The sequence below is a fragment of the Carica papaya genome, chromosome 6, assembly GCF_054855325.1.
Source record: "Carica papaya isolate Zhongbai chromosome 6, ASM5485532v1, whole genome shotgun sequence".
Classification (NCBI taxonomy): Eukaryota; Viridiplantae; Streptophyta; class Magnoliopsida; order Brassicales; family Caricaceae; genus Carica; species Carica papaya.
The window spans coordinates 20,968,497-20,995,477 of NC_142314.1; the positions used below are offsets into that span (position 1 = coordinate 20,968,497).

Sequence of the window (26,981 nt, forward strand, 5' to 3'; positions counted from 1 at the left end):
TTTACCTTTCTCTTATCTTATATTGATTTTAAGTCTTATAGTATTTGTTAATTTAAAATTTAAGAAGTACCAATTTGTTCATTTTTTGCATTCCAAATTAAATCCTTAAATCAAACCACATAAAGAAATACTAACAAAAAATTTACCCACTAAACTTATAAAGAGAATTCTAAATAGTAATAATAATAAAATTCTATATTATACTTAAAAGAAAAACAAAACAAAAAAAATAAATAAATAAATAACTACCGAGAAAACCTCGTCTCTGTTTCCCACCATTTTCACCCTCTTTCTTGCTTCTCGTCGCGTCAAATTTTTGACCCAGAAAATCTCGCTGCTTTCTCCTCCTCCTTTGCCCACAATACCAGAGGGGTAAGGGGAAGCTTTGATTCTGTCTATGCCTCCCCAAGTCGCTGCTGCTCACTGGTTTTCTCTCTTGTAGCGCCGCAAACTTCTGTTCACTGTCACTGAACCGCTTCTCCTCTCCCTTTCAGCATTCTGAAGAGCAATTTTCTCACGCCTGGGAACACTTTAATTCACCTTAAGCAGAGGAACCTCTCTGCAACTGTTCACAACCTACAGTCCTTCAGACATTGCTAAAGCTCAATTTGGATCTTCAATCGGAGGCAGGTTGACATCACGTCAGGACGATACTGCAGTGCCTTTTCGAAGAAAAAGCTCTCCGGCTATATAAAGGAGGTAAGGTTTATAATCCTCTGAGTTCCTTTGTTCTGGATATAAGTTTGATTCCTGCTGTTGAGAAAAGATTCATCAATTTATATTCCTTGATTTGTTGCTGGTCTGTTCTTTTTCTAGAGTGGTATCTCTTTTCGTTTCTGATGTGAATCTGCATATGAATACTTATTTGGTCGTTCCTCGACTGGGTATTTGGATTTTGAGTTGTAGATGACTCTGGTTCCTTCTTAGCATGCTGTCTCCTGTTAATTTTCTATGAGAGTCCTCAGCTAAGCATTTTAGGTTATTTTTCAATCTGATTTTCAGGTGATTCGTGGTCGTATTTTTGAAGTATATTTGGATACATGGTTGAATTAATTTTCATTGGGATGATTGGCTAGATGCATAAAGGGATATTATAGTATAGTTTCATATGTGGATAGAAAGGCTGAATTTTGTCATTTTTTCTGTTAAAAGTCCGTAATCAGCTTTTTAAAAATGGGTTCAAATATAAATGATATGGAGAACTCCTTCAATTTGATCAGGAATTTTGTGCTTCGTCTTCATACATTCTGTTTAGCCATTTTGGTACGTGCAGAATAGTCGATTTTCTCGTAGATTTGCGGGTGAGTTGGTTTATGTGTGGAAAAAATAGTTTTGATCAACTAGTGAATTGTTCCGTGATGTTTGGAGTCAGTCCTCTTATGTTTAGATTGAGATATTGAAATTTTTGAACTTATCATGATGGATGTTTGTTGATTTCTTTGTATGCAAAATTGGACGCATCCTTGTTTGGTATTTTGGTCAATGGTTGATAACAATGCCTTTGCATCATATTTCTTTTTGCATTTCATCTTACTCTCACTTTTGGATTTCTTTCCTTCTTTCCTCCCTTCCTTCCTCCCTTCCTTTTCCTTCTATTTTATTTGGATGTATTTAACTTTCCATCCCAGTTGTGGCATTGAAATATTAAATTTTATCTTTTTTGTAAATTTTAATTTTATTGATGTCATGTGCACGTAAACATATAGCTAGAACACTCTTTACAGGCCCCAATCAAGAATCCATTAGGTTTCTAATACTTTCTGACCTTGTAACTAATTTCTCTTTCCCATTCTCTGTTTATACTAGTTGTGTTTTAGCGTTGTACTCTGGTTTGATATATGTTAGTGGCAATTCTGATTTGTTTTTATCTTTCAGGCAACTAATACGTTGTTAATAAAATTTGTGGTTGTTATAGAAAACATTGAGCACTAGGAAGAGCAGAACATATACTGGGGCACAAGAAAGTCTTGGCTGCATTTCAATGGCATCCTTATTTAATAAATTTCAAGAGGTATCCTTTTCTCTCCCTCTCTCTCTCTCTTTTCTTATTTTGTTCACTGGTACAATCAACCTTCTCAGTTCCTCATTCTCTTTTCTATAATTTCATAGACCCAATCCTAGTTTTTATTAGAATTGGCGATTGAGACTCACGACAGCGTTCCCCTTTCCACCAAGCTAGAAGCTCAAAACCAGCACCAAACCACCACTGTGATGCCATCAGCTGGTCACCGGAGTTTCGCTGTCTATTGCAAACCATAAACGTGATATTGTTTCACCTCCTTGTACTATGCATTGACTGCTGATCTCTGGTGCACCCAGCTAGACTGTTCCCCTTGCAAAGAACTGTCGTGACTCCAAATAACATTATAGGGATCAATTTTTCATTAATGTTATTTTGTCGTTTACTTTGCAAGGAAATGAATTAAAAAATAAAATAAAATGAAAACCCTTTATAAATGGTGATTTTATGATTCATTTGGTTGGGAAGGCATGACAAGATTGTAATGTAGTAATTATTCAATGGTAATTAAAAGGTTATAATGAAATTGTAAATCCATTACATCTTGATTAACCAACTAGGAATAATTTGTTGCAATCTTATTACTATATATTTTTTTTATTGTAATGAGAGTGAAATAGAATTATAACTAGCTGTAAATAACTATGTTATTTTTTTATTATGTTTGGTTGAAGATATATTTTAATGAATTTTTATAATTACATACTACAATGGTTAATAAAAGAAATATTAAAACAAATAGGATACTGAATATTAAAAACAATGAAGTCCTAATGCAAAACTGTAATAATAGACTCTTAATTGTATAATAATTTTACATTTAAAAGAATTACAATTCCTAATCTATTTAGGCATAATCCATTTTGCATCATTCTTCCCCTAATTGGAGAAAACTTGTCTGCAAGTTTTGAAGTGTCATAATGTAAAAACCTTGACCTTCGAGTTTGCCCCTAAAAATTTGGCATTCTTTGTGTTTGGTCGTTCACGTCAGTACTTGAAATACAAATGTACAATTGTTTAGGAGTGTGAAATCTTGGTGGAATGATGAAATCAACATAACGACCAATTGGTATGTAAACCTTGTTGCATGGAACTTCCATACAGTTGATTCTTGGGGAAAGATCTTGAGCAATAGGAAGAAATAGTGATTCTTCGTACTCTTCTACTTTGGAGTCTGATAATATACACATTAAAAAAAAGAGGTAGTTCCTTGTCCAATAGGAGCTAAATCATCGTCCTTGTAGGATACATAACCATAATCTCTTCTTTGCACCTCTTTTTGTTTCATTCTAACAAAAAGAGTTATTCTTCTTTAGGCATTCGTAGCTCATGTGTCTACTTTGTTCATATATGAAGCAAGCGATTTCTTTACCTTTTTAAGGAGTTTTGGAAATTGATGTTGATGCATTCTTCAGCTCATTTTTTGATTTAGGGTACTCTTAGGAGTGGATTCCATGACTCGAAACACAAAGTTTCTTGGAATTGGATATTTCAATTGTTCTTCCACATCAATGACAGCTTGGTTAGTTTACAGTATGGTTGCAGGAGCTTGTTGAATTAACTCTCTTTTAATATCACTTCTTAATCTTGCTTTGAGTAGAGATGGTTTCTTGTCCAATTGAAGCTAAATCATTGTCCATGTAGGATACATAACCATCATCTCTTCTTTGCACCCCTTTTTGTTTCATTCTAACATGTACATTATTCTTCTTTAGCCATTCGTAACTCATGTGTCTACTTTGTCCATATCTAAAGCAAGCAATTTCCTTACCTTTATAAGAAGTTTTGGAAATCGATGTGATGCATTCTTCAGCTCATTTCTTGATTTAGAGATACTCTTAGGAGTGGATTCCATGACTCGGAACACAAAGTTTCTGGGAATTGGATGTTTCAAATGTTCTTCCACATCAATGACAGCTTGGTTAGACTACAGTATGGTTGCACGATCTTGTTGAATTAACTCTCTTTTAATATCACTTCTTAATCTTGCTTTGAGTAGAGATAGTTTCTTGTCCAATAGGAGCTAAATCATCGTCCTTGTAGGACACATAACCATCATCTCTTCATTGCACCTATTTTTGTTTCATTCTAACATGTAAGGTGAATTCTTTAGGCATTCGTAACTCCTGCGTCTGTGTTGTCCATATCTAAAACAAGCAATTTCTTTACCTTTATAAGGAGTTTAGGAAATTGAAGTTGATCCATTCTTCAGCTCATTTTTTGATTTAAAGGCATCCTTAGGAGGGATTCCATGACTCAGAATACAATGTTTCTTTGAATTGGATATTTCAAGTGTTCTTCCATATTAATGAAAGCTTGGTTAGATTATAGTAATTAACTCTCTTTTAATATCACTTCTTAAACTTGCTTTGAGTAGAGATAGTCTTGACTAGCATCTTCGACCAATTAACTCCAAGTTTTTAGACTTTGTTGAATTTAGCAGCTTATCTGTTGTTTTTGAAGCATATTGTATTTGAGAATTTAGAGAGAGAAAATTTAGTTAGAGAAAGGCGCGAAAACAGAGTAAAAGCATGCAACTGCCTCTGTTTTCGTATGTTGCAGAAGTAAGAAGATAATTGAAGGAGAATTCGATTGATGTTCATTGATGATTGAGTGCTTTAAATAAGTAAGGTTGCAACTGAAAATTCTTATCAGATTAGATAATTTAGATAGGCTGCATATATGCATGCAAATACAACTCTTACGTGATAAGATTATCACGTTTATTTTGAATTCAAAATTTCGAAAAATAAAAGCCAATTCTTATCTAAATCAACACTTCTCCTTAAGAGTTTGCTTCAACTCCCAACCGTGATCTCAGGTCTTCAAACTTGCCTTTCCAACAGCCTTGGTTAAGACATCAGCTAACTAGTTTTTTGAGGAGCAGTGCACAAGCTTTATTTCATGATTTTTCTCAGCATCCCAGATTGCATGGTACTTCATGGTAATGTGTTTAGTTATGCCATGCATGACTGGGTTTTTGGCCATTGCGATGGCAGACTTATTGTTGACGAAAATCTCAGTGGGCAAATTATTTTTCAGCTTCAAATCCTTCAAAATTTTCCTTATCCATATTGCTTGATTAGCTGCGGCAGCTGCAGCTATGTATTCAGCTTCCGCAGTAGATTGAGCAACCACTTCTTGCTTCTTCGATGCCCATGAGAATGCGCCTGATCCAAGTGAGAAAACATACCCAGAGGTGCTTCTTGCATCTTTAACACTCTCGGCCCAATCACTGTCCGTGTACCCTTGTAGAGTACCACCTTCTATTGATTTATACCAGATGCCAAAATTTGCAGTTCCTTTGATGTACCTCAAAATGTGCTTTACAGCAGTTTGATGAGATTTTCTGGGAGAAGACATGAACCTTGACAACAGACTTACAGAGTATATCAAGTTTGGTCTGGTTGCCGTGAGGTACAACAAGCTTCCGATAGTGCTTCTGTGCACATTTTCATCTACCACTTCCTCATCTTCTGCTTTTGATAACTTTGAGTTTTGAATCATTGGAACGGACACAGCTTTACACATGTCTAAGCAAAATTTCTGCAAAATTTCTTTTGCATACTTGGCTTGCGAGAGAAAAATGCCAGCATGTGTTTGTTTTATTTCCATTCCCAGGAAGTAGCAAGCTTCCCCTAGAGCAGACATCTCAAATTGCTTTTCCAGTTGAAATTTGAACTTCTCTATGTTTAATTTATTGCTGCCAGTAACCAAAATATCATCAACGTAAATTGCAACAACTAGCTTCTCACCTTCTACTTCATGTCTTACGTACAAGTTAGCTTCATTCTTGCTTTTTTCGAAACCACAGTAAGTTAGATAGGCGTCGAGTTTTTTATACCAGGCTCGAGGAGCTTGTTTGAGGCCATACAGGGCCTTTTTTAGCAGATGGACATAATCTTCCTTTCCAGGTACGCTGAAGCCTTCTGGTTGCTGGACAAGAATCTCTTCTTCTAGGTCGCCATTTAGGAAAGCTGATTTTACGTCCAGATGCATCACTTTCCACTTGAACTGAGCAGCAATTGCCAGAAGCAGGCGTATGGTGTCATGCCTCGCAACTGGAGCAAACATTTCACCGAAGTCCACACCTGCAAGTTGAGCAAATCCCTTGACTACCAGTCGGGTTTTGTATTTATTCACTGATCCATCTGGATTCAGTTTAATTCTGAAAACCCATTTAACCCCGATTGGCTTTTTTCCTTCTGGTTTAGGAATCAGCAACCAAGTTTTGTTCTTCTCGATCATGCTGATCTCCTCCTTCATGGCATCTCTCCAACTCTTATGTTGCACTGCATCTTCAAAAGAGGTAGGTTCAGATGCAGCAAAATTGCATCTTTCATATATATCTATTAAGGCTCGGAATTTAGTTTATGAACTGCTTCCTTCATCCCAATTCACTTCATCTTCTTCTTCAGTTTTTCAGTGAGCATTTGGGAGTGCTGGATTTTGGATCTCACTACCAGTACCTTTGAATTCACTATCTGCTTCAATTCTTTTTTCTTCCCAGTTCCAGTAGGTAGATTCATCTACCACAACATCCCTGCGAATTGTCAACCTGTTAGTGTTTAAGTTGAGAATTCTATAGCCTTTTGATTCTGAACCATATCCCAGAAACACTCCCAATTCAGTTTTGTTATCCAGCTTCTTTCTTCTCTCATCTGGAATGTGTGAGTAGCACACCGATCCAAAAATTTTCAGGTGTTGAGTAGATGATTTTCTACCACTCCAGGCTTCATATGGAGTTTGAATCTCAAGAGCTTGAGTGGGCAAACGGTTTAGCAAATATACTGAGATGTTTATTGCTTCAGCCCAAAACTTCCTCGGCAGGTGTTTGTCTGCAAGCAGGCTTCTTCCCATTTCAACAACTGAGCGATTTCTCCTTTCTGCAACACCATTTTGCTGAGGCGAATACGAAACACTCAGCTGCCTCTTGATACCATTTTTGATGCAAAAGTTAGTGAACTCAGCCGAAGTGTACTCCAAGGCATTGTCAGTTCTTAAACATTTCACACTTACTTTCACTTTCCTTCTTTACCCAAGCTTTAAACTCCACAAATCGGTTGAAGACTTCACCTTTGCTGTGCAAGAAATAAACCCAACACATTCTGGTGAGATCATCTATGAATAGAGTGAAATACTTACAACGGCTTAATGATTCCTCACTCATTGGGCCACAGATTTCTGAGTGTACAAGCTCAAGCTTTTCTTTGCTCTCCACTGTGTTTGAGATGGGAAGGGTATTCTAGCCATTTTGGCTATTTGGCAAACACCGCATACACCTTCTGTCATCTTGAAAAGAGGCAGGTCGAGACTCATCTGATGAGTCTGCAATTTTTCAAGACCTCCCTTGTGATAGTGTCCATACCTCCTGTGCCAGATTATTCCTTCATTTTGATTTGCCACATTCGCTTCTTTGGTTCTGCCAGATTTAGAGCATACATTTTGTTCCTCAAGGGAATCTCGGCTATGAGTTCATCTTTTTCATTAAAGATTTCACAGAAAGTATGTTTAAAGGTAATGGTGTAGCCATAACTTGTAATTTGGCGTACACTCAGTAAATTTTGGCGTAGGTTAGGAACAAATGATACATCATGTATCAACTTGTTACCTTGTTTTGTGCTTACCAGAACACTTCCCTTACCTTCAGCTCTAACAGCTTTCCCATCACCAAGTTGAATATACTCCTTCATATTTTTGTTCAGATTGTGAAATAGCTCCTCTTCTTTGCACATATGAGCTGTGCAGCCACTGTCGACTACCCGTAGTGCTTTGTTTTCATTAACAGCTTCACTTGAAGCTACAAGGAGTGTATTTGGAGTATCTTCTTCATTTTTTATCATGTTTGCCTGTTGTGGTTCGTGTTTTGATTCCTCCTGCTTCTTTTTGATTCTGCAATCCTTTTCTTTGTGACCGAGTCTCTTGCAAAAATTGCATTTGACAGTTTTTTTTCCCTTTATACCAGCAATCCTTCTCAAGGTGATTAGTTAAAGAACATATTTTGCATGGAGGGTATTTGTTTCGCTTACCTTGACTCTGGTTACCTTGTCGTGAATTTGAGCCTTTATCCTCAATTTTTCTCCCCCGATTTTCAGTTCCAGACTTGTTTCTAGTCTGGGAAATAAACAGTGCTCCTTCTGGATTTATGGTCTCCCTCATACTGGCTCTTTGTTCTTGAGTCTCAAGTTTGTTTATCAGTTCAGCAGCAGTGATTGTATCAGCGTCACTCAATTCCTCTAACACTGAAATTTTTTATTCGAACTTGGCAGGTAAGCTTACCAAAATATGTTCTACTACTCGAGATTCTGGAAAGTTTTCACCGAATAGCCTGATTTTGCTAACAATATCAGAAAGCCGAGAGGCATATTGCCTTATAGGGTCTTCATCTTTCATTCGCAGGGCAATAAACTCAGCATTCAATTTTATAAGTTTTATTCTTCTGCTTCTGTGGCCTCCATCGAACTCTTCTTTGAGCTTATCCCAAGCTGATTTAGGTGTTTTGTAGGGCAGGATCCTACTAAAGACAGATTCTGAGACTGCCGAATGAATGCAGGCCAAGGCGCGAGGTTTCTTTGCTACTTCATCCTCGTGCCTTTTAATTTGAGTAAGAGACGATGTGTTTCTTAGAGGAGGTGGGTCACTGTCATCAATGACTACCTCCCACAAACCCAGAGATTTCAGGTGAATCTCCATTTTCACGGCCCATGAGTGATAATTATCTCCATTGAAGTGCGGTGGAGCTGAAGTGCCAGAACAAGAAGACATCTTGATTGTCTCACAGTCCCTTAAGAAAAACGTTCTGATACCACTGTTGATTTTAGCAGCTTATCTGCTGTTTTTGAAGCAGATTGTACTTAAGAATTTAGAGAGAGAAAATTTAGTGAGAGAAAGGCACGAAAACAGAGTAAAAGCATGCAACTGCCTCTGTTTTCGTATGTTGCAGAAGTAAGAAGATAATTGAAGGAGAATTCGATTGATGTTCATTGATGATTGAGTGCTTTAAATAAGCAAGATTACAACTGAAAATTCTTATCAGATTAGATAATTTAGGTAGGCTGCATGTATGCATGCAAATACAACTCTTACGTGATAAGATTATCAAGTTTATTTTGAATTCAAAATTTTGAAAAATAATAGCTAGTTCTTATCTAAATCAACAGACTTAGTTACTGACATGTTGCCCTGAGGTAGGCGCATGTCTGGTCATGAAGTTTGCTAAAGTAGTTTGGAGGTAAATACTTTTTACAAAGAATGACTTTCATCTCTTCCCATGTTTAAATTGTTGATTGCCTCCTTCATTTTATTCTCTAATCAATAGTGTACTATCATATTTTTGCAAGTCCAACCAACTTCATCTTGGCAAATCGAACACTTTGTGCATATGAAATCTTATACTAGTTGAAGTATCCTCTATTGAATCAAGCCAATCGAGAAAGAAATTGAGATCTCTTTTTTCATTAAATTCAGGAGATTCGACCCTTACCCTCTTGGTAATATCTCTGGTATTATCTTCAATGTGTTTCCTGTCGGCAGCTTGTGCAACTTGTTGATTTTGAATTGGTGGACATACTTGTTGTATGCAAATGTCTCGATTCTTCTATGACTGCGTTGATTGTGTTTTGTATTGTTTTTTCGAGTCTGATAATAGTGGTTGCCTTGTTTACCTTTAGTTTAGCATTTAATTCAATACTAGTCATTGCTGGTGAAGCTAAAGTCCTCTTTACAAAGGTCTGTTTGAAGCGAGAACCAATTACAAGAGTCATCCTCATCAACTCAGATCCAAGGAAGTCAAAATAGGACAAATTAAGCAAAGGCTACTCGCACCGAGGCAAATGTGGGGTTCATGCGCCGGCTTTCGGTCATTGAATGACATCAGCCATTTGGTAGTCGGTGAACTAAAAGTGTTGGTCGCAGGTCAGAGGTCAGTGTATGATAGATGGTGTGGAAGTTTGGGATGGCGGGAGGCAATGGTTGGGATACCTTGGCCGCTAGTGTGGTGGCTTTCTGTGGTGAGGTTTCAGGGGTCCACCCAACAGAACCTTTTGAGGCTAGTGCTATGGCGGTATCAACCACCTTTGGGTGGTCACTTGTGAACTTCGGCTATCTTTTTAAGATTTTTGTGATTTTTTCTCCAGATGGTTTTGGGGTTGTTTGGGTGTACCATTTTGAGATTCTGAATGTAGGATGTTTTACTTCTAATACCAAATATGTGCACAGGTTAATTTGCCTAATTATGGATTTGAGAATACAAAACTTAATCACATCTAGAGTTTCTTAAACATCACATTTAAGAATCTTAAGCATTAGACTTAAGGGTTTGATTGTAGTAAACAACCAAAAAATTGAGAAACTTTCAAAATATTTTATTAAATAATTGAATGCTCATGTGAAATAGGTTAAAACCATACTTATAGATTGCTAACCGTGTCCAACTAGATTGGGAAATATCAAAACTAATTTAGAAATACCACTCCTAATGAAATAGGAATACTAATTCCGAAAATACTAACACAAATAAGAAATCAAATACTAAAAAGAATAAAATCCTAAAGTTACCAAAACTATAGTAATAAACCCATAATAGTTTATATTAAAAGAATTGTAGTTTCTAATATATTTAGCTGTAACAAGTTCTATATCATTTATCTATCATATCCTTATAAATAAGTCTGAATGTTGTTCAGCTGAAAGATTGTTGTTCTGCCCATTATGTGCTGAACATGAATTGCCACTCTGAACAGAGAGTATGCCCCTTCTTACATGCAGTAAAATATTGGCCAGGTATTTTGGCTAAGGTGCATGGCTTTTAAGGATGTTTCTTTATCCATTTCTCATAGAGATGGGCCAGCTATGCTTTATTAATTTTTCTCTTTTTTTTCTTTTTTTATTTTGGTTTTTGTATCTCTGGTCTTGTTGGGAGGAGCACATACCTCGTTATGATAAACTATTTTTTGTCTATTGCCATTCCAGTTTGTGAAAGTTCTTGCAAAAAGTCCAACATTTGCTAGAGATCCAAGGCAACTACAGTTTGAAGCAGACATGAATCGCCTCTTTCTATATACTAGGTAAAGTTTTTCATTTTCTTAATCAAAAATTGAGATGAAAAACCATATTTTATCCCATTATAACAAGAAATCTACACCCAATCCATTCTTTACACTCATGCTTGTTTGCTTTTTGACAAGTTCTGCAAAAATATGTCTTGGGGACTCTTTAATGACTGGCCTTTTTATCAACATTGCGTATGAAGTTTTAGTCCAACAATCTATCACATAAATGCATTCACTTTGAAGCCATAGTTTTGCTACATGTACGCAATGTGCCTGCTTATGATTTTGACTTGTTTTGCATATCTTAAACCGTAGCTACTGTGAAATGTGATGTTTCCTTTTCCTTTTCTTCTTTTTTCTGGGTATGAGCTCATATAGAATACTGTATTCTGTGTGCTACTAAAACCTTTCTCAATGTCTCTTCATCCTTGTTGCACTGACTATTGGGCTGTGTCAACTCTTCTAGGTAGTGCAATAATTAATCTGCATTTGACATGATGAAAGAGTTTGACATCTTATCATCAGGCCCCATTTTTTGCAACTATATTTCCTTAAGAATTTCAGTTTTGACCTCCCTTTATATCAATATTTCTTTATCTGAGAAAAAAAACACAGAATTTTTAGTGTTTACTGATTAACCACCTGTTTGACCATTGCATAGTTTTCTTTATCATCTTCCTTTATCCATATGAATTTCTGCTTTCATTTCATTGCTCATAGGTATTCTTAACTTTCCTGTCATAGGGTTTAGCTTAAATGGAATCACCTATTAAAGTCGGTTTTTCTTTGAATAATCTTCAAAGTCATTATCCACTTCATGAAAAATTAAGATCTGTTCTTAATGTTTTTCATGTATGCTATGTGGTTTCATATAAACTAGATGCACTTTCTTACTTGATTATTGCTCATGAAACCTCAAATTATTAAGCTACAATCGTTTGGGGCGAAATGCTGAAGAAGCAGATTTGGAGGAGATAATTGACATGGCTAGTAAGGCTTCTGTTGCTGACCAACAGAAGCAAGTCCAAGAAAACATCCATTCTCAAATCAGACGTGTTTGTTCATCTATGGATAAAATTCTTGAGGTGAAAACAGATGAGCGACTTGAATCAGGTTCACAATCAAATGTTGCTCCTAGACGAAGTGGCCTTAGTTTTGCTGTTGGTGGGAATAACCTCCGAAGTGATCAGCCTGGTAAGCATTTTATATCCGACCTTATTAATTTTCATAAGAAATGTACAAAAATTTAGGGTTATGACACTTTACATTTATCTTTGTACTCTTAGTTGAGGGAATTGAATTACTTGGATGCTGTTTTGGGGTTTGTTAAATTTTAGCTTCTTTCTGTCTCCATTCTATATTTTTTTCTTCGAGAAGATAGGTATTTTGTATTGATATTTTTTTTTAAGTTTTGCTCTCCTTATTTTGTTTTCTTTTTTCTGGGTAATAGTCATCCTGTTTAGGAGGATATTCCTTCCTTAGTCATCACATTTTCTCTATTTCTATTGAACTTTTTTTCTCCCCAAAAAGAAGCTTGATTAAGTCAGAAGTATTCTGGGATTGTTTTAAAAGTTAAAGAAATGCTATTTTATATCACTGTAGAAACCCGACACCTAATCTGAGTATCCTCAGGTAATCTCCCAATTAAGAAGCAGAATAATTTGCTTTTCAAAATAAGCAGATTTCCTCTTTATAGGACTGATTCCATCTGTGTGGTTTCCTTTTCTGATTCTTTCCTAACATTCTTCTGTATATACCTTGCTACTGTATGTTGTTTTTTTTTTTTTTGAAATAATAGCTACTGTACATTGTATTTAGATGAACATAGATCATAGATTTTATTTAACTTTTATGGTATGAGAGCAGGTTCTCTGAACCCAACAACATCACTTGTATTAGATAGCTACTGTACATTGTATTTAGATATTTTGTATTGATACCAGAATTATATGACTATTCCTTATGAAAGAAAAATCAGAAATTGGCCATATCTTCAAAAAATTTAACACCATGGTCCAAAGTCAATTTCAAACCAGAGTACAAATGTTGTAAACTAACAATGCAAAAGAATATTTTGGAAAGACCTCAGCATGTATCTTGAAAAAGAGGGAATGGAAATAGAGCTGTGGTAGTGTATCATTTGTTGTTCACAGATGACACCATTCTCCTTTCCAAGCTGGATCAGCCCGTGATCTTATGTAGAAGGGAAATTCTTCTTTGCTTTAGGCAGTGTCAGGCTTGGACATCAACTTGAGAAAGTCTAGATGGCGGCTGTGGTTAAGAATGTGTAAGTGGGGATTCTTGCCGTTATTCTCAGGTATTAAGTTAGCTCTTTTATTTTGAAGTGCTTACGTGTGAATAGCAAGAAGGTGGGCATTGGGAACGTATAATTGCTAAATTTGAGCGAGGTTTGGTGGTTGGGAGAGAAATTAAGGAAGTTGGGGAGCTTGGCCTTCTTTCAGAGTATTTTGCCTAAGCTTTCTATCTACATCTTACTTGAAAGCTCTCAAATCTTCATGTTATAATATTTTTAAATATTATAATCAAACCAATTCAACCAGAAGCTTAAACTGATCAGAGATGACATCTATTATTTGTACTTTAACATGCAAAAGCGTAGATTAAGTCTGTCCTACCTTGTGAGAAGTTAATTAACGAAAATGGAACTGCAACTACAACTTAAATACTAGACCTTTAGTTCTGTATGATGTTAACTAATAAAATTGAGTTGATTTCTTAAAAGCGTAAGCTTATATGAAACTGTCAAATGTATTACTTGCATATGAAGATGCATATATATAATAAAGTTCACATTTTCCCAGGTATAATCTTTCGTGTCTCTAGCATTGCTACTTGATTTACTTGTCTATCCTTTTTTCTCCATGATCTGAGAATGAAGACGATGAATGTTTAGAAGCAATTCAGAACAATTGTTATTAACTGCAAATAAAATTAACTACTGCTAAAAGACTCTCTCACGTGCAATGTATGTGATACAAAATAAGAAGATATTAACTTGGAACAAATTTTTAATTAAAGAATTTATTTGCAATAATTATTATTATCTTGTATTTTAGTTTATTTAGGCATTACAATATTCAATGTCCTCTTTAGTTAGATTTTCAGTATTGTAGGTATTAAAATCTGCTAGAGTTTTTCTTTTAATATTTTCCTTATTAGTTGTAACTAATGCCTACATAAATTCTAGTATTTATCAACAAAGAGGAAAGAATAGAACAACTATAAGTTAAAAAATTTCTTTGGTAGAGTTTTATTCCTTGTTATCTCTCTGTGTTTGATCTACTATTATTATTTTATCTAACCTATCTTGTTCAGCCTATTTTTTCGTATGGTTCTTACCTTGGTCTTCAATTTCCTCTGTCCTATCTTTATTTTTTGTTTCTCACCTAAATTTTTTTTCTACTTTGAATTATTTGCAAGACAAGTTAGTTTAACTAGTACTTGTCCTGCATTAGGATGTCTCTTTAGTTTAAAATTAATATTTAATGTTTTTATTTAAAAATTTACTATTTACCTTATTATAAGATGCATAAGATACTACTTTTTATGCTGGGTCAACTAAAATACAATGGTAATTCAGACAACCTAAAGTATGTAGGAGCTTTTTCTAAAGTTCTCTTTTTCTTCTTTTCTTTATTCATTAATTGCGGTTGGCGATGTCATTTGTGTCAATTAAAATGTAATGCCATCTGAGGCGACCTAAAGCATATAGGGTGGTTTGTGTAAGTCTTTCTCTCTCTCTTCTATTCATGACGTCTTGTTGAATAATGTCATTTGTGCCTTGCATATATGTAGATTGCAGCTCTTTCAGGAACTAATCATTTATATTTGCTGCTAGGAGGATATAATTAGTTTGACTTAATCCAATTGTCATATTGATTTCATCTCTAAATTTGATTAGTAAATAACATGAATTAGGATTATGCTTCTCCTCTTCAGTTCTGATCACTGATTTCTTTTCAGCACAGTCTTCCCTGAGACAAGGCCATTAAGTCGCTCTGAACTCTCGCGGAGATTAAAGGATTTCATTGGTTATACACTTGATGTAAAAGCATCTCAAATACCTCACAAAGAAGCCGGGCAAGGTTTATTTTTAGATGGTGAAGCTGATGTTGGTGCTGTGGTAGCTTTCTACCCTGGTGTGATATATTCCCCAGCTTGTTACCGTTACATTCCTGGGTACCCAAGAGTTGATGCACAGAATCCTTATTTGATCACAAGGTATGATGGGACTGTAATCAACCCTCAGCCATGGGGTTTGGGGGGTGAAACTCGTGAAGTCTGGGATGGCTTAACAGTGCCAAATATCAGACCCTCGGACAGTGAAGGCACTGGATCTGAGAAAGGTTCAGACAGGTTCTGGAAGTTACTCAGTAAGCCTCTGGAAAACCCCGAAGGCCTACATAGTGTTGAAGTATCGGAGAGAAGAAATCCACTTGCTTTGGCGCATTTTGCCAACCACCCTGCAAAAGGTATGGAGCCTAATGTCATGATTTGCCCATATGACTTCCCATTGACTGAAAAGGAAATGAGAACTTATATTCCAAACATTTCATTTGGCAAAGAAGTAAATATGAGGAGGTTTGGGAGTTTTTGGTTTAGATCATGGAGTTCAAGAAATAGTGGGTCAGCAGTTCCTACAATAAAGACTCTGGTTCTTGTGGCTACAAGAGCACTTTGCAACGAGGAAGTGCTTTTAAACTATAGGTTGAGCAACTCAAAGAGACGGCCTGTATGGTATACTCCAGTGGATGAAGAGGAGGACTGCAGAAGATGGAGTTAGATCAATGAAGGCTTAATCAAGTCTTTAACCCATAATGTTTTGATTTCTTTCTTGAGAGTCATCGATTTCCAGGGAATTGGTTAGGTTAGATTCCTGAATCTTCAGGAATGAGGTGCTTCAGATTTTGGCTCTTATCAATAAGAGATTTTGTTTGGAAACTCCTGACTTTACGACACATCAAAACGAACAAACAAAAGTAATTTCTCTGATATTCAGCATGAGAATTTTGTTAATTATAGTTCTGGAGCCAGGTGAAAATATGAATCTACTGGGATTAGTAAGTTCAGTTAATAAAAACTAGGAAGGCCAAGGCTTGAGAAGCAGTTTATCTTGCTATTCTCGCAAAAACACCAAAGTGTTGTCGGGTTCTGGTATGTTATGGTGATCCATTTCTTGATTTCCATTGTTTCAGACTCAAAATGCTGGCAACATTTTAACATTAAATAAATACATATCTTGGAAAATAATTTCTCGTTTGATGAAAATGCTATATAAATTTTTAATTTCACAAATGGTCCTCAACCAACCATTTCAATGGTGTCTCCTGATATAGATAAGGGAATATATATATATATATATATATAGCTTTGGATTACTCTTAACTTTGTAAGACAAAATTTCGAATTCGTTTTTAGTAAACTTAATCCGGGAATTTCTCCAAAAAAAAAAAAAAAAAAATTTAGTAGAAAATAAAATTTTAGTTGGGTTATGGTAATCAATTATTAACTTTAGCAGTAATTATGTTTGGCATCAAATATATTCTTATAATAATACCCAAGTTACTAAAGTACAATTTTGACCGAAAAGAAAAAGTCAAAGACTGCATAAAAGCTCAATTAATAAAAGATTTCGTACACGAACATGCACATATACATGTATACGATAATACAAACTATTTAACAAATAAGAATAAAAATCTCCACTATTTTGTTTTATTTTTTAATGTTATTAATTGTGGAATATTTGCGAATATCTTCTTAATTTATATGTTGAAAATCACACATTATACACAAGTAAATAATAATAATAATAATTAGAAAATTAATTAGATGAGAACAATTAAACAAATATTATTATAAAAGAGAGAGAAAGCAATCGTAGATATAACTTCAACTGTAGAGATTTGATTACTGATTTCCAGGGATGTACAGATCATGGATAGCTAAAATTAAACAGTTGAGACAGGCAAAAGTTTTTCAGATGTTTGAATCTAAAGCAATTGACCTAACCGCCCTTATATATGTTTATATATATATATATATATGTATATGTATGTATGTATATCTTTAATTATCATCTTCAAAAACAAAAATCCCATGGATTTAGGTCTACCATTTTGAACGTCCAACATTTGGGTTCATAATTTTGTTTCCAAAGCAAGCAACACATTTACACACACACGGATATATATAACACAATATGTATTTACATTATATATACATAAAACTATCTGGTTTTTATAATTATTAATATGATATAATATATTGCATATGAATACAAAAAGGGTGTTTGTTATAAAAAGATACCGAGTCGTTTTCGTATCTTTTTTATATATGTATACTACACATGCTTCTTATCTGTCTTTGAATTACCTCTCTCTCTCTCTCTCTCTCTCTCTCTCTCTCCTCTTCTCTCTCTATATATGCACCACATAATCTATATATACATATGTGTATATTTTGAAGTTTGAGAAGTGAGCAGAAACAGGAAGGGATAGTGATGGGTGTTTTTTTTCTTGTGGTGGGTCTAATCGGTTTACTGGTTTCTGGGTCAGTGGGTGCGAGTGGTCTGAGCCTAGAGTGTGCGGCGGAACAAGAAGCAGACCGGGTGGTTCGTCTTCCCGGACAGCCGGCTGTGAGTTTTAAACAGTACGCTGGCTATGTCACTGTTAACCAGACCCATGGAAGAGCACTGTTCTATTGGTTTTTTGAAGCTACCCATCAACCTCATAATAAGCCTGTATTGCTTTGGCTCAATGGAGGTACAATTCTATACTACTCTTCTATATATCTATATATCTATATATGTACGTATCACCCATCTTAGTCTTTCTTCATTAATTTAAAGTTCTCCTGTAATTATCATTAATCTCTAATTAAATCTTAAAACTCCAAGTGCCGATTTGTTTCCAAACTAATCTTTTTTTTAAACAATTTTTATGACTTTTATACATAGTTTAATTTATATAAACATGTATTGAATTCACAAATGAGTCTTGATTTAGTGTTTATTTATTTGTTTTTTCTATTATAAACAATTCAATGGATGAAATATTTCAATGTATTAATGTGAAGAAAGTAATTTGTCTCCTTAGTAAAATGATAAGAAAAATTATATATATATATATATATATATTATATACATGAATTGATTCTAGTTATAAAAATCAAATCTAGGTTTGTCTAATAGTTTTGTTACTTCTTTTTGGTATGAGCATGTTCTCCATGATGATCACCTTCAATAAATTAAATTATATGTATTTCTTGCCTGCAATTATCTTCATAAATGAATAAAAAGAGAAAGGAAATATATAGATATATAATAATATGACGATGATCATATATAATTGTTCTCTTGCTGGCCCTTTTTGATCTCGTTCATATATATTATATAACTCAGTCAGCTACTTCTGTGGTATCCTTTGTCTATTATATTTTTCGCTATGTATTCCGCCCATCATATACATTCAAAGTAATAAATTAATTATTAAACTTATGATCTGTACGTTCAAAATTGTCTTTTATATATATATATATATATATATATATATGTTTGTATGTGTGTTTTCATAATTAATTTTTGCAAAATTATTTAATAATTTATATATATTTAATTCCTGCCCTATATATTATGTTTAATTAGCTTCTATTTTTTGGAATCACATACACTACAAGATGCCGGCCATATATGTGTACATATATATATGTATATATATAAGTGCGTATTCATTCGATGATCAGTCAACATGCTCTGTTCCGTAATAATAGTCAACATGGTAATTATTAATACATGCATGGTAGTTGATGGAATATGTTGGTCTGTCATCAAATCATTGTTTCATATACTATTTTTTCCCCCCACATTTTATTTTATTATTTTTGAAATGTTCTAGAAACAATGGATTTTTTATTTTTTAATTATAATATATGTATATATATTGTACTTTTATAGAAAGTGAGAACAGCAAATATTGAGATATATATGTATATCTATGTATATTATTAAAATTATTATTATTAAATATAAACCATACATGAAATGTATATACATATTGAATATATAATATATATATATATATATAATATATATGTGCAGAGTGTAAGTTTGTTATGTTTATAAACAGTAGTGTTTCAAAGTTTATAATCATGGGTTGGTTGAATATATGCATATAAATAATTTTATGTTCAACAACACTACAATTAATAATCATCATGGCATCAACGCATGCCGTTTGAAATCATCATCATTGTGTTCATCAATTTCACCTAATCTTATAATATAACAATATTTTTTTCTTCTCTCAATTTAATAATAATTTCAACATACATATATATATATATATATATATACACGTAACAGTAGGATCATATCATTTTGGTATACCTATTAAATCAAATTAAAAAAAAGGATTAAAGTCTTTAATAATTATGATTAAGAAATAAATATTAGTATTAATAATGGATTAATTACAGGTCCTGGTTGCTCATCAATTGGATATGGAGAGGCAGAAGAATTAGGACCATTCTTCCCTCAGAAAGATTTATCTACACTCAAGCTCAATCGTTTCAGTTGGAACAAAGGTTAATTTATATATATATATATATATATATATACATACATACATACACATTAATTTATTATTTAATTAATTATTTTTTCAATATTAAATTTAAATATATATATATTCAGCTGCCAATCTGTTGTTTCTGGAATCCCCTGTTGGAGTTGGATTCTCCTACACCAATACCAGTAGTGATATTGATCAACTAGGAGATACAATTGCAGGTAATTACTTACACCTATATATATATATATATATTAATTAATCATTAATTTCGATATATCCCATTTAATTATATTTCTAACTTACTTACATATATGGATATATACTGCATCCAAATGATTCATTTACTTTCATGTTTTGATTTGGTAGCCAAGGATTCTTATAATTTTCTTGTCAACTGGTTCCGAAGATTTCCACAATACAAGTCTCATGACTTCTACATTGCTGGAGAAAGCTATGCAGGTAAGTCATTATATATTTTTCCCAATTATATATATATATGATATGTATACATATATATATATATATATATACACGGTATATATATAACACTGAATATGATATATCAGGGCACTATGTTCCACAACTGGCAGAGGCCATTTACGATAACAACAAAAAAGTTCCCAAGAAAGACCATATAAATTTCAAGGGTTTCATGGTACGTTTTTTTTCTCTTTCAATATCTTCCATATATATATATATATGTGTGTATATACATATGTATATAGAGTGATTATTTGTTACTTAATTTAATTTAAAAACAAAATAAAATTTCAGATCGGGAATGCACTGTTAGACGATGAAACTGATCAAAAAGGGATGATAGACTACGCGTGGGATCACGCGGTGATATCAGATAGGGTGTATGCGGATGTAAAGAAACATTGTGATTTCAGCCAATCAGAAACCGGTAAACACTGCGACGTCGCATTGGGTCACTACTTTCAAGTGTACAGAATTATTGACATGTACAGCTTGTACTCTCCCAAATGTGTTGATTCCAATTTTACTCTTACACACAAATCCAGACAACTTCCTCTCGTTCGAGGCCACGTGGCTCCTCGCCTGTTCTCTAAATTCGTAGGAACTCTTCCTACGACAGTCTTTTTTTTATATATTAACTTCAATAAACCTCTATTAACACATATTGATTATATACACACACATATATAAATACAGGAAGGTTGGCACAGGAAACCGGCAGGATATGACCCCTGTGCTTCAGACTACACTGAGGTTTACATGAACAGGCCTGATGTTCAGAAAGCTTTGCACGCCAACCTTACCAAAATTCCGTATCCGTGGACCCATTGCAGGTATATATATATATACACATAACTTGGTCGTTAATTACCTAATGATATAATATATATAACTATATATATATATATGTATATGTATATGTATATGTATATGTAAAATAATATGGATACATGTAAAAATGCAGCGAGAGAATCTCATTTTGGAGGGATGCTCCCGCATCCATTCTTCCTATAATTAAAAAGCTTGTGGATGGTGGACTTCGCATCTGGGTTTTCAGGTAAGTATATTATATTTATGTAGAACTCCAAAAAATTATATATATATTACAGTGCATAATTAATTAAGAAATTGGTTGGTTTAATCAGTGGGGATACTGATGGAAGAATTCCAGTAACCTCAACAAGATACACCTTGAGAAAGCTTGGATTGAAAACTCTCCAAGAATGGACAGCTTGGTACACTACTCATCATGAGGTAATTAATTAATATATATAATGTAGTTTTATGTATATAATTAAGTAATTAAGTTAACTAAATTAAATTAAAACAGGTTGGCGGATGGACAATTGAGTACGATGGGTTGACGTTTGTGACAATCAGAGGAGCTGGTCACCAAGTTCCAACCTTTGCTCCCAAGCAAGCACTGCAGCTCGTAAACCATTTCTTGGCCAATAAGAAACTGCCATCTACTCCATTCTAGTTTCTTTAAATTCCTTTTTCTTACTTTTATTGCCAAAAAGGAATTTCATCTCTTAAAATAATGTTGTATTCATCAACTTGTACAGATTGTTTCAAATGATTGGAGAATGTGGCACATTATGCCAGATAATTTAAAGTTGATGATCTTCTAAATGATTTCTGTATCAAATAAAATGTTTAAGTTGAAAAAATGTTTTTCTTGAATGAGTTGATTTGAGTGAAAAAAAGAATTTTGTTTGATAGATATTTGGCATCTGTTGGGTTGACTCAAGGTTTGCGATCTTGGCTAAGGATTTATCAGCTTTAAGTCTTCTAATTGAAAGCATGTCGAATTGTTTGAGTGCAAAACCTTGAGTTTAATTTGTAGAGAATAAGTATATCTAAAACTGAATCTGAATAAAATCATCATGTTCAAAATCAAATTAAAGAGATCTACATTTAAAATGAAAACATACCTAAATTCGTAACATAAGAAAATTACACCTCATACGGTGGATAAATAGCCGGTAGATCTCTCTGATGTGAACATGAACATGGATCAAGTTGACGAAAGGATATCTCAATATCAAGTGGGTCTATTACAAAGGAGAGAGTTAAAAGATTACAACAAGTCTTCCAACTTTTAACCAAACATGGATCAATGAGGAAGATGAGTTTGGATCCATTAAAGAAGCCCAAGAAAAGAAAACAACAAGCCCATTAACCTAATGGTATAATAGTGTATATTATTCACCCCAAGTGCAAAAGAGAAATAAGCAAGAAAATGAAAAAATCCTATAAGACATGAAAAAAGAAAATTCTCATAAAATTTTATTTCCTAATCATGTGAAAAATCTTCACAATTAAAGATAAGCCAAGAGGAGAAATTGCTCTTAAATTGCAAGTTATCTTGTGAAAAAATAAAACTTCTTAAATATCAAATCTTGCAGAAGAGAAAAATTACTTGAGAAAGAGAAAAATATCTTAAAAGAACTTCATCTCCTAAATCAGGCACAATTAATTAAGATATTCCTTATTCAAAAAGTTTTACTCATAGGAAAATCATATCTATCATATTTTAGTTATAATTTTCTTAATTTTAGCTAGTTTTTCATTCTAATCTATATTTAATTTCTTATGTAATTTCTACTATTAATTAGAAGATTATTTTTTTCCTTATTATTCAAATAGCTTACACTATAAATATGCCTTCAATTTAAAGATATAATTCAATTCAGAAATTTCAACTTATTAATAAAATTCAAATATTCTTATTTTAATCTTCTAAGCTTGCAAAAGTGAGTGAGTGAGTCTTCGACCGACTTGTTGTATTAAAAATTGAGATAACTTATCGAGATAAGTCTTGTGGTGTCTTTTCAATTCCAGTTCTTTATTTATTTTTCAGTTACTTTAGTTTTCACTCTCATGTTGAGTGCAGATCAAATAGGGAGGGTTTACTTATGATTTTGAGTGTTTGATTGCTGATGTATATTTGTGGGGTTTTGGATTCCGTTATTGATCTTAGATTCTGCATCAATTGGTATTAAAGTTTAGACTCAGGTAAATCTATTATTTTTTCAATTTACTATTTGTATTTATTTTCTTACATAAAATTAGCACTCGTTAGATAAAGTACTAATTCATTTAGTTTGTTTTCAGGAATTTTTTTTATGTTGTTCTTATAATTAAAAGAAAAAGAGAGAGAAATTCTAAAAAAAAAAAAAAACAAAATCTGTGAAAAAAAAACAAAGAGCAAAAAAAAAAGAGAGAGAGGTGTTTCACTCCCTTGTTTTCTTTTTACAATATTACATTCAATATTCTGCATTAGCATTTACATTACATAAATTTAAGTGAGTCATAGAGCGCAACCGTCACTGGAGTAGAATAATTAGGTATAACATTCCAGTTATATCCATAGAGATTAATCGGATCCTTGATGGGTTAAGTCCAAAATTGTCTTTTTCTACTCCTAGTTTCATTCTTTATTAAGTGCTTTAGTTCTATTATACATCTAAGTGGTTAATTGCATCTTAACTACTTAGCTATAAGTATAAGAGCATCACATATTCTTCTTCTATGTGCTTATGAACTTTTAGAGAACAAGATTCTTTTTTAGGATTCTTTGTAGAGTCTTAAGAGACAACCTTACTTGTCTTAATTAAAGAAATCCAATTCCAACACTCAACTTCACGGAAGAAAATAGGAGAGGTAAACACAAGTGATTGTGAGGGAGTGATTTCTTTTTTGTCCATTAACATCTTTTTGCAGATATGTCACAATTTAGTGAAACCAATCGGCCTATGACATTGGAAGAATGCTTGGAGGCTAGGATGGCTGACATGTACAACAGATTAAGGTTAGCCATTGAAGGTATTGCAATAAGGATGAATGAGAGAGATGGATGAAGGAATCGCAGTCATCTCAGACGCCAACAGTGCCAAGATGATGATGAGTCACATGGTAACAGTAGTGAAGTTGGTAAAAGAGAAATCCGAAGGGAAGATGATGACATTAGATCCATTAAAATGCAGATACCCCTATTCAGGGAAGGACTGATGCAGAGACCTATCTCAAGTGAGAACAAAAAGTAGAGTTAATCTTTGACTACCACAACTGCAGTGAAGTCAAAAGAGTAAAGCTAGTAGCAGTTGAGTTTACAGATTATGCATTTGTTTGGTGGGATCAAGTGACGTCCTCAAAATAAGAGATGGAAACTAATTTATATCCACCTGGAGAGAGATGAAGTCTATTATGAGAAAGAAGTTTGTCTCATCTTATTATGATAGGGAATTGCACCAGAAACTCTAAAGATTGACCTAAGGATTACTCTTAGTGGAAGATTACCACAAGGAGATGGAGATGACAATGATTAGGGCCAGAGTTAATGATAATCCAAATGCTACCATAGCTAGATTTTTAAGTGGTCTGAACGGGGAGATTGTCAATGTTGCGGAACTATATCACTACATAGATCTGGATAAAATAGTACACATGGCTACGAAGATTGAAAAATATCTAAAGTATAGAGGTTCCTCTAGAAGAAGTTCTCAGTCTACCCCTCAGTTTAATTCCAGATTGCCCAAAAAAAGAAGAAAGAAAGAGATTTAAAGAAATGAGAGATAAGTCCAACTCTATTGAATCTAAAGGTAACCCTAAACCACGTACTCCTACTTAAAGACTAAGTTCTATTAAGTGTTTTAGGTGTCTTGGAGTTAGACACATTGCATCACAATGCCCCAATAAAAATATCATATTATTGCGAGATGACGGTGAGATAGAGACTGTCAGTAAGTATAGTAGTGATAATGATAGTAGAACATCACTAGATGATTATGAAGATAATTTAACTGCTCCAGTGCAGGGTGAGATATTGGTTATCTAGAGAGCCCTAAATATACAATCTAAATAGACAAACAACGATCAAAGAAATAATATCTTCTACACCAGATATCAAGTGAATAAAAAGGTATGCAGTCTAATCATAAACGGAGGCAATTGTGCCAATGTCACTAGTTCTTTGCTAGTTGACAAGTTAAAGTTATCTTATAATAAACACCTTAACCCTTATAGACTACATTGCCTCAATGAGTGTGGAGAAGTTAGGGTACACAAGCAAGTCAAGATTTTCTTCTCCATAAGCAAGTATAAAGATGAGGTATGCTGTAATATCGTCCCCCTACATGCCAATCATATCCTATTTAGACGATCATGGTAGTGTGATAGACAGGTACATTACGATGGGTTCAAGAATCAATACTCTTTACGTCTAGATATCCTAAAACACATTTTGATACCTCTATCCCCAAAGGAGTTCTATGCTAATCAAATTAAAATCAAGAAATCTTTTGAAGAATATTCAGAAAAAAAAAAAAAGAAAGAAAAGAGGTTAAAAAGGAAAAAAATGACCCACTGAGAGAAAAAGAGGCTGAAAAAAATAAAGAAAGTCCACTTAGTGTTAAAGAGGCCTAAAATAAAAATAAAGAAGGCCTAATGAGATAAAATGTGTGAGAGAAAAAAAAATGTTTATATGTAAGGGAGAGACAAGTGAGGAGAACGAATTGTAAGAAGCAAAACTTATTTGTACTTCGATACAAGGAAGCCTATCTAAATTTTTCTGATCTTGACACTTCTTTACGTAGTTCTATTCTCTCTCTTTTGCAAGAATATAAAGATGTGTTCTCAAAAAAAATTATGGATAGTCTACCACCACTACGAGGGATCGAACATCAGATTGACTTTATCCCTATAGCTTTAATTCCCAACCGCGCAGCCTATCAAAGTAATCCTAAAGAGGCGAAGAAACTTCAACAGCAAGTGGAAGAGTTGTTAGGTAAGGGACATATAAGAAAAAGTTTGAGCCCTTCTGTTTGTTCTAGTGTTACTTGTGCCTAAGAAAGATGGCTCTTGGAGGATGTGTGTGGATTATTAGATGATATTTAGATGAATTGAATGGATCTACTATTTTCACTAAGATAAATCTTAAGAGTGGAAACCACCATATTAGGATGAAACCTAAAGATTAGTGGAAAACTGCCTTTAAAACCAAACATGGGTTGTATGAACGGTTAGTAATGCCTTTTGGATTATCAAATGCCCATAAGACCTTCATAAGACTATGAGCCGTGTTTTACAACTTTTTTTAAGTAAATTTGTGGTAGTTTACTTTGATAACATCCTGGTTTACAATAAGTCATTAAATGATCGCCTTCAATATATCAAGTCTGCCCTTGAGGTCCTTAGGGAAGAATAGTTGTATGTCAATTCCAAGAAGTGTACCTTTTACAGTGGAATTGATTTTTTTAGAGTTTATAGTTAATGCAAATGGCATTGAGGTGAATGAGAATAAGGTGAAAATAATTAGAGAATGGCCTCCTCCGACATCAGCCAGCAAGGTAAAGAGTTTTCATGATTCGACAAGCTTCTATCGTAGGTTTGTTAGGGATTTTAGTTCCATAGCAGCACCATTGAATGAACTGGTAAAGAAAAATATAAAATTTGTATGGACTGAAAAACAAGAGTATGCTTTTACTTTATTGAAAGATAAATTATGTTCTGTACTTGTTTTAACTTTACCTTACTATAACAAAACTTTTGAGATAGAATGTGATGCTTTAAGTATTGGTATAGAAGCAGTTCTGATACAAGAAGGGTGTCTCGTAGCTTATTTGAGTGAAAAACTTAATGACACACTGTTAAACTACCTAACTTACTATAAGGAGTTATACACCTTGGTAAGAGCATTAGAGGTATGGCAGCATTATTTATTACCAAAAGAGTTCGTGATCCACACAAACCATGAAGTCCTAAAACATCTGAAGGGTCAAGGTAAACTCAATTGTCATCACAGCATGTGGGTCGAGTTCATAGAATTTTTTCCCTATG

General features: G+C 33.8%; 2 protein-coding genes across 5 annotated transcripts; both read left to right on the top strand.

The window, feature by feature from the left end:
* The first annotated feature begins 256 nt into the window (after positions 1 to 256).
* Positions 257 to 16,083, top strand: LOC110824322 (uncharacterized). Of its 4 annotated transcripts, none has more exons than XM_022054904.2 (5): positions 257 to 699; positions 1,916 to 2,011; positions 10,991 to 11,085; positions 11,999 to 12,264; positions 15,060 to 16,083. In XM_022054904.2, exons 2-5 carry the CDS (start codon positions 1,982 to 1,984, stop codon positions 15,872 to 15,874), a joined length of 1,206 nt encoding a protein of 401 aa, XP_021910596.1. In that variant the 5' UTR covers positions 257 to 699; positions 1,916 to 1,981; the 3' UTR covers positions 15,875 to 16,083. The 4 variants fall into 4 exon arrangements, with proteins under 4 accessions (XP_021910596.1, XP_021910597.1, XP_021910598.1 ...); XM_022054905.2 differs by lacking the exon at positions 257 to 699 and adding an exon at positions 10,705 to 10,801 and having other exon boundaries at positions 1,910 to 2,011; XM_022054906.2 differs by lacking the exon at positions 257 to 699 and having other exon boundaries at positions 1,919 to 2,011; positions 12,034 to 12,264.
* A 1,392-nt stretch (positions 16,084 to 17,475) lies between these two features.
* Positions 17,476 to 21,773, top strand: SCPL34 (serine carboxypeptidase-like 34). Its single transcript, XM_022054953.2, has 10 exons — positions 17,476 to 17,855; positions 19,567 to 19,674; positions 19,784 to 19,879; positions 20,028 to 20,120; positions 20,228 to 20,316; positions 20,436 to 20,738; positions 20,838 to 20,974; positions 21,106 to 21,198; positions 21,287 to 21,395; positions 21,472 to 21,773. Exons 1-10 carry the CDS (start codon positions 17,594 to 17,596, stop codon positions 21,619 to 21,621), a joined length of 1,440 nt encoding a protein of 479 aa, XP_021910645.1. The 5' UTR covers positions 17,476 to 17,593; the 3' UTR covers positions 21,622 to 21,773.
* The last annotated feature ends 5,208 nt before the right edge of the window (positions 21,774 to 26,981 follow it).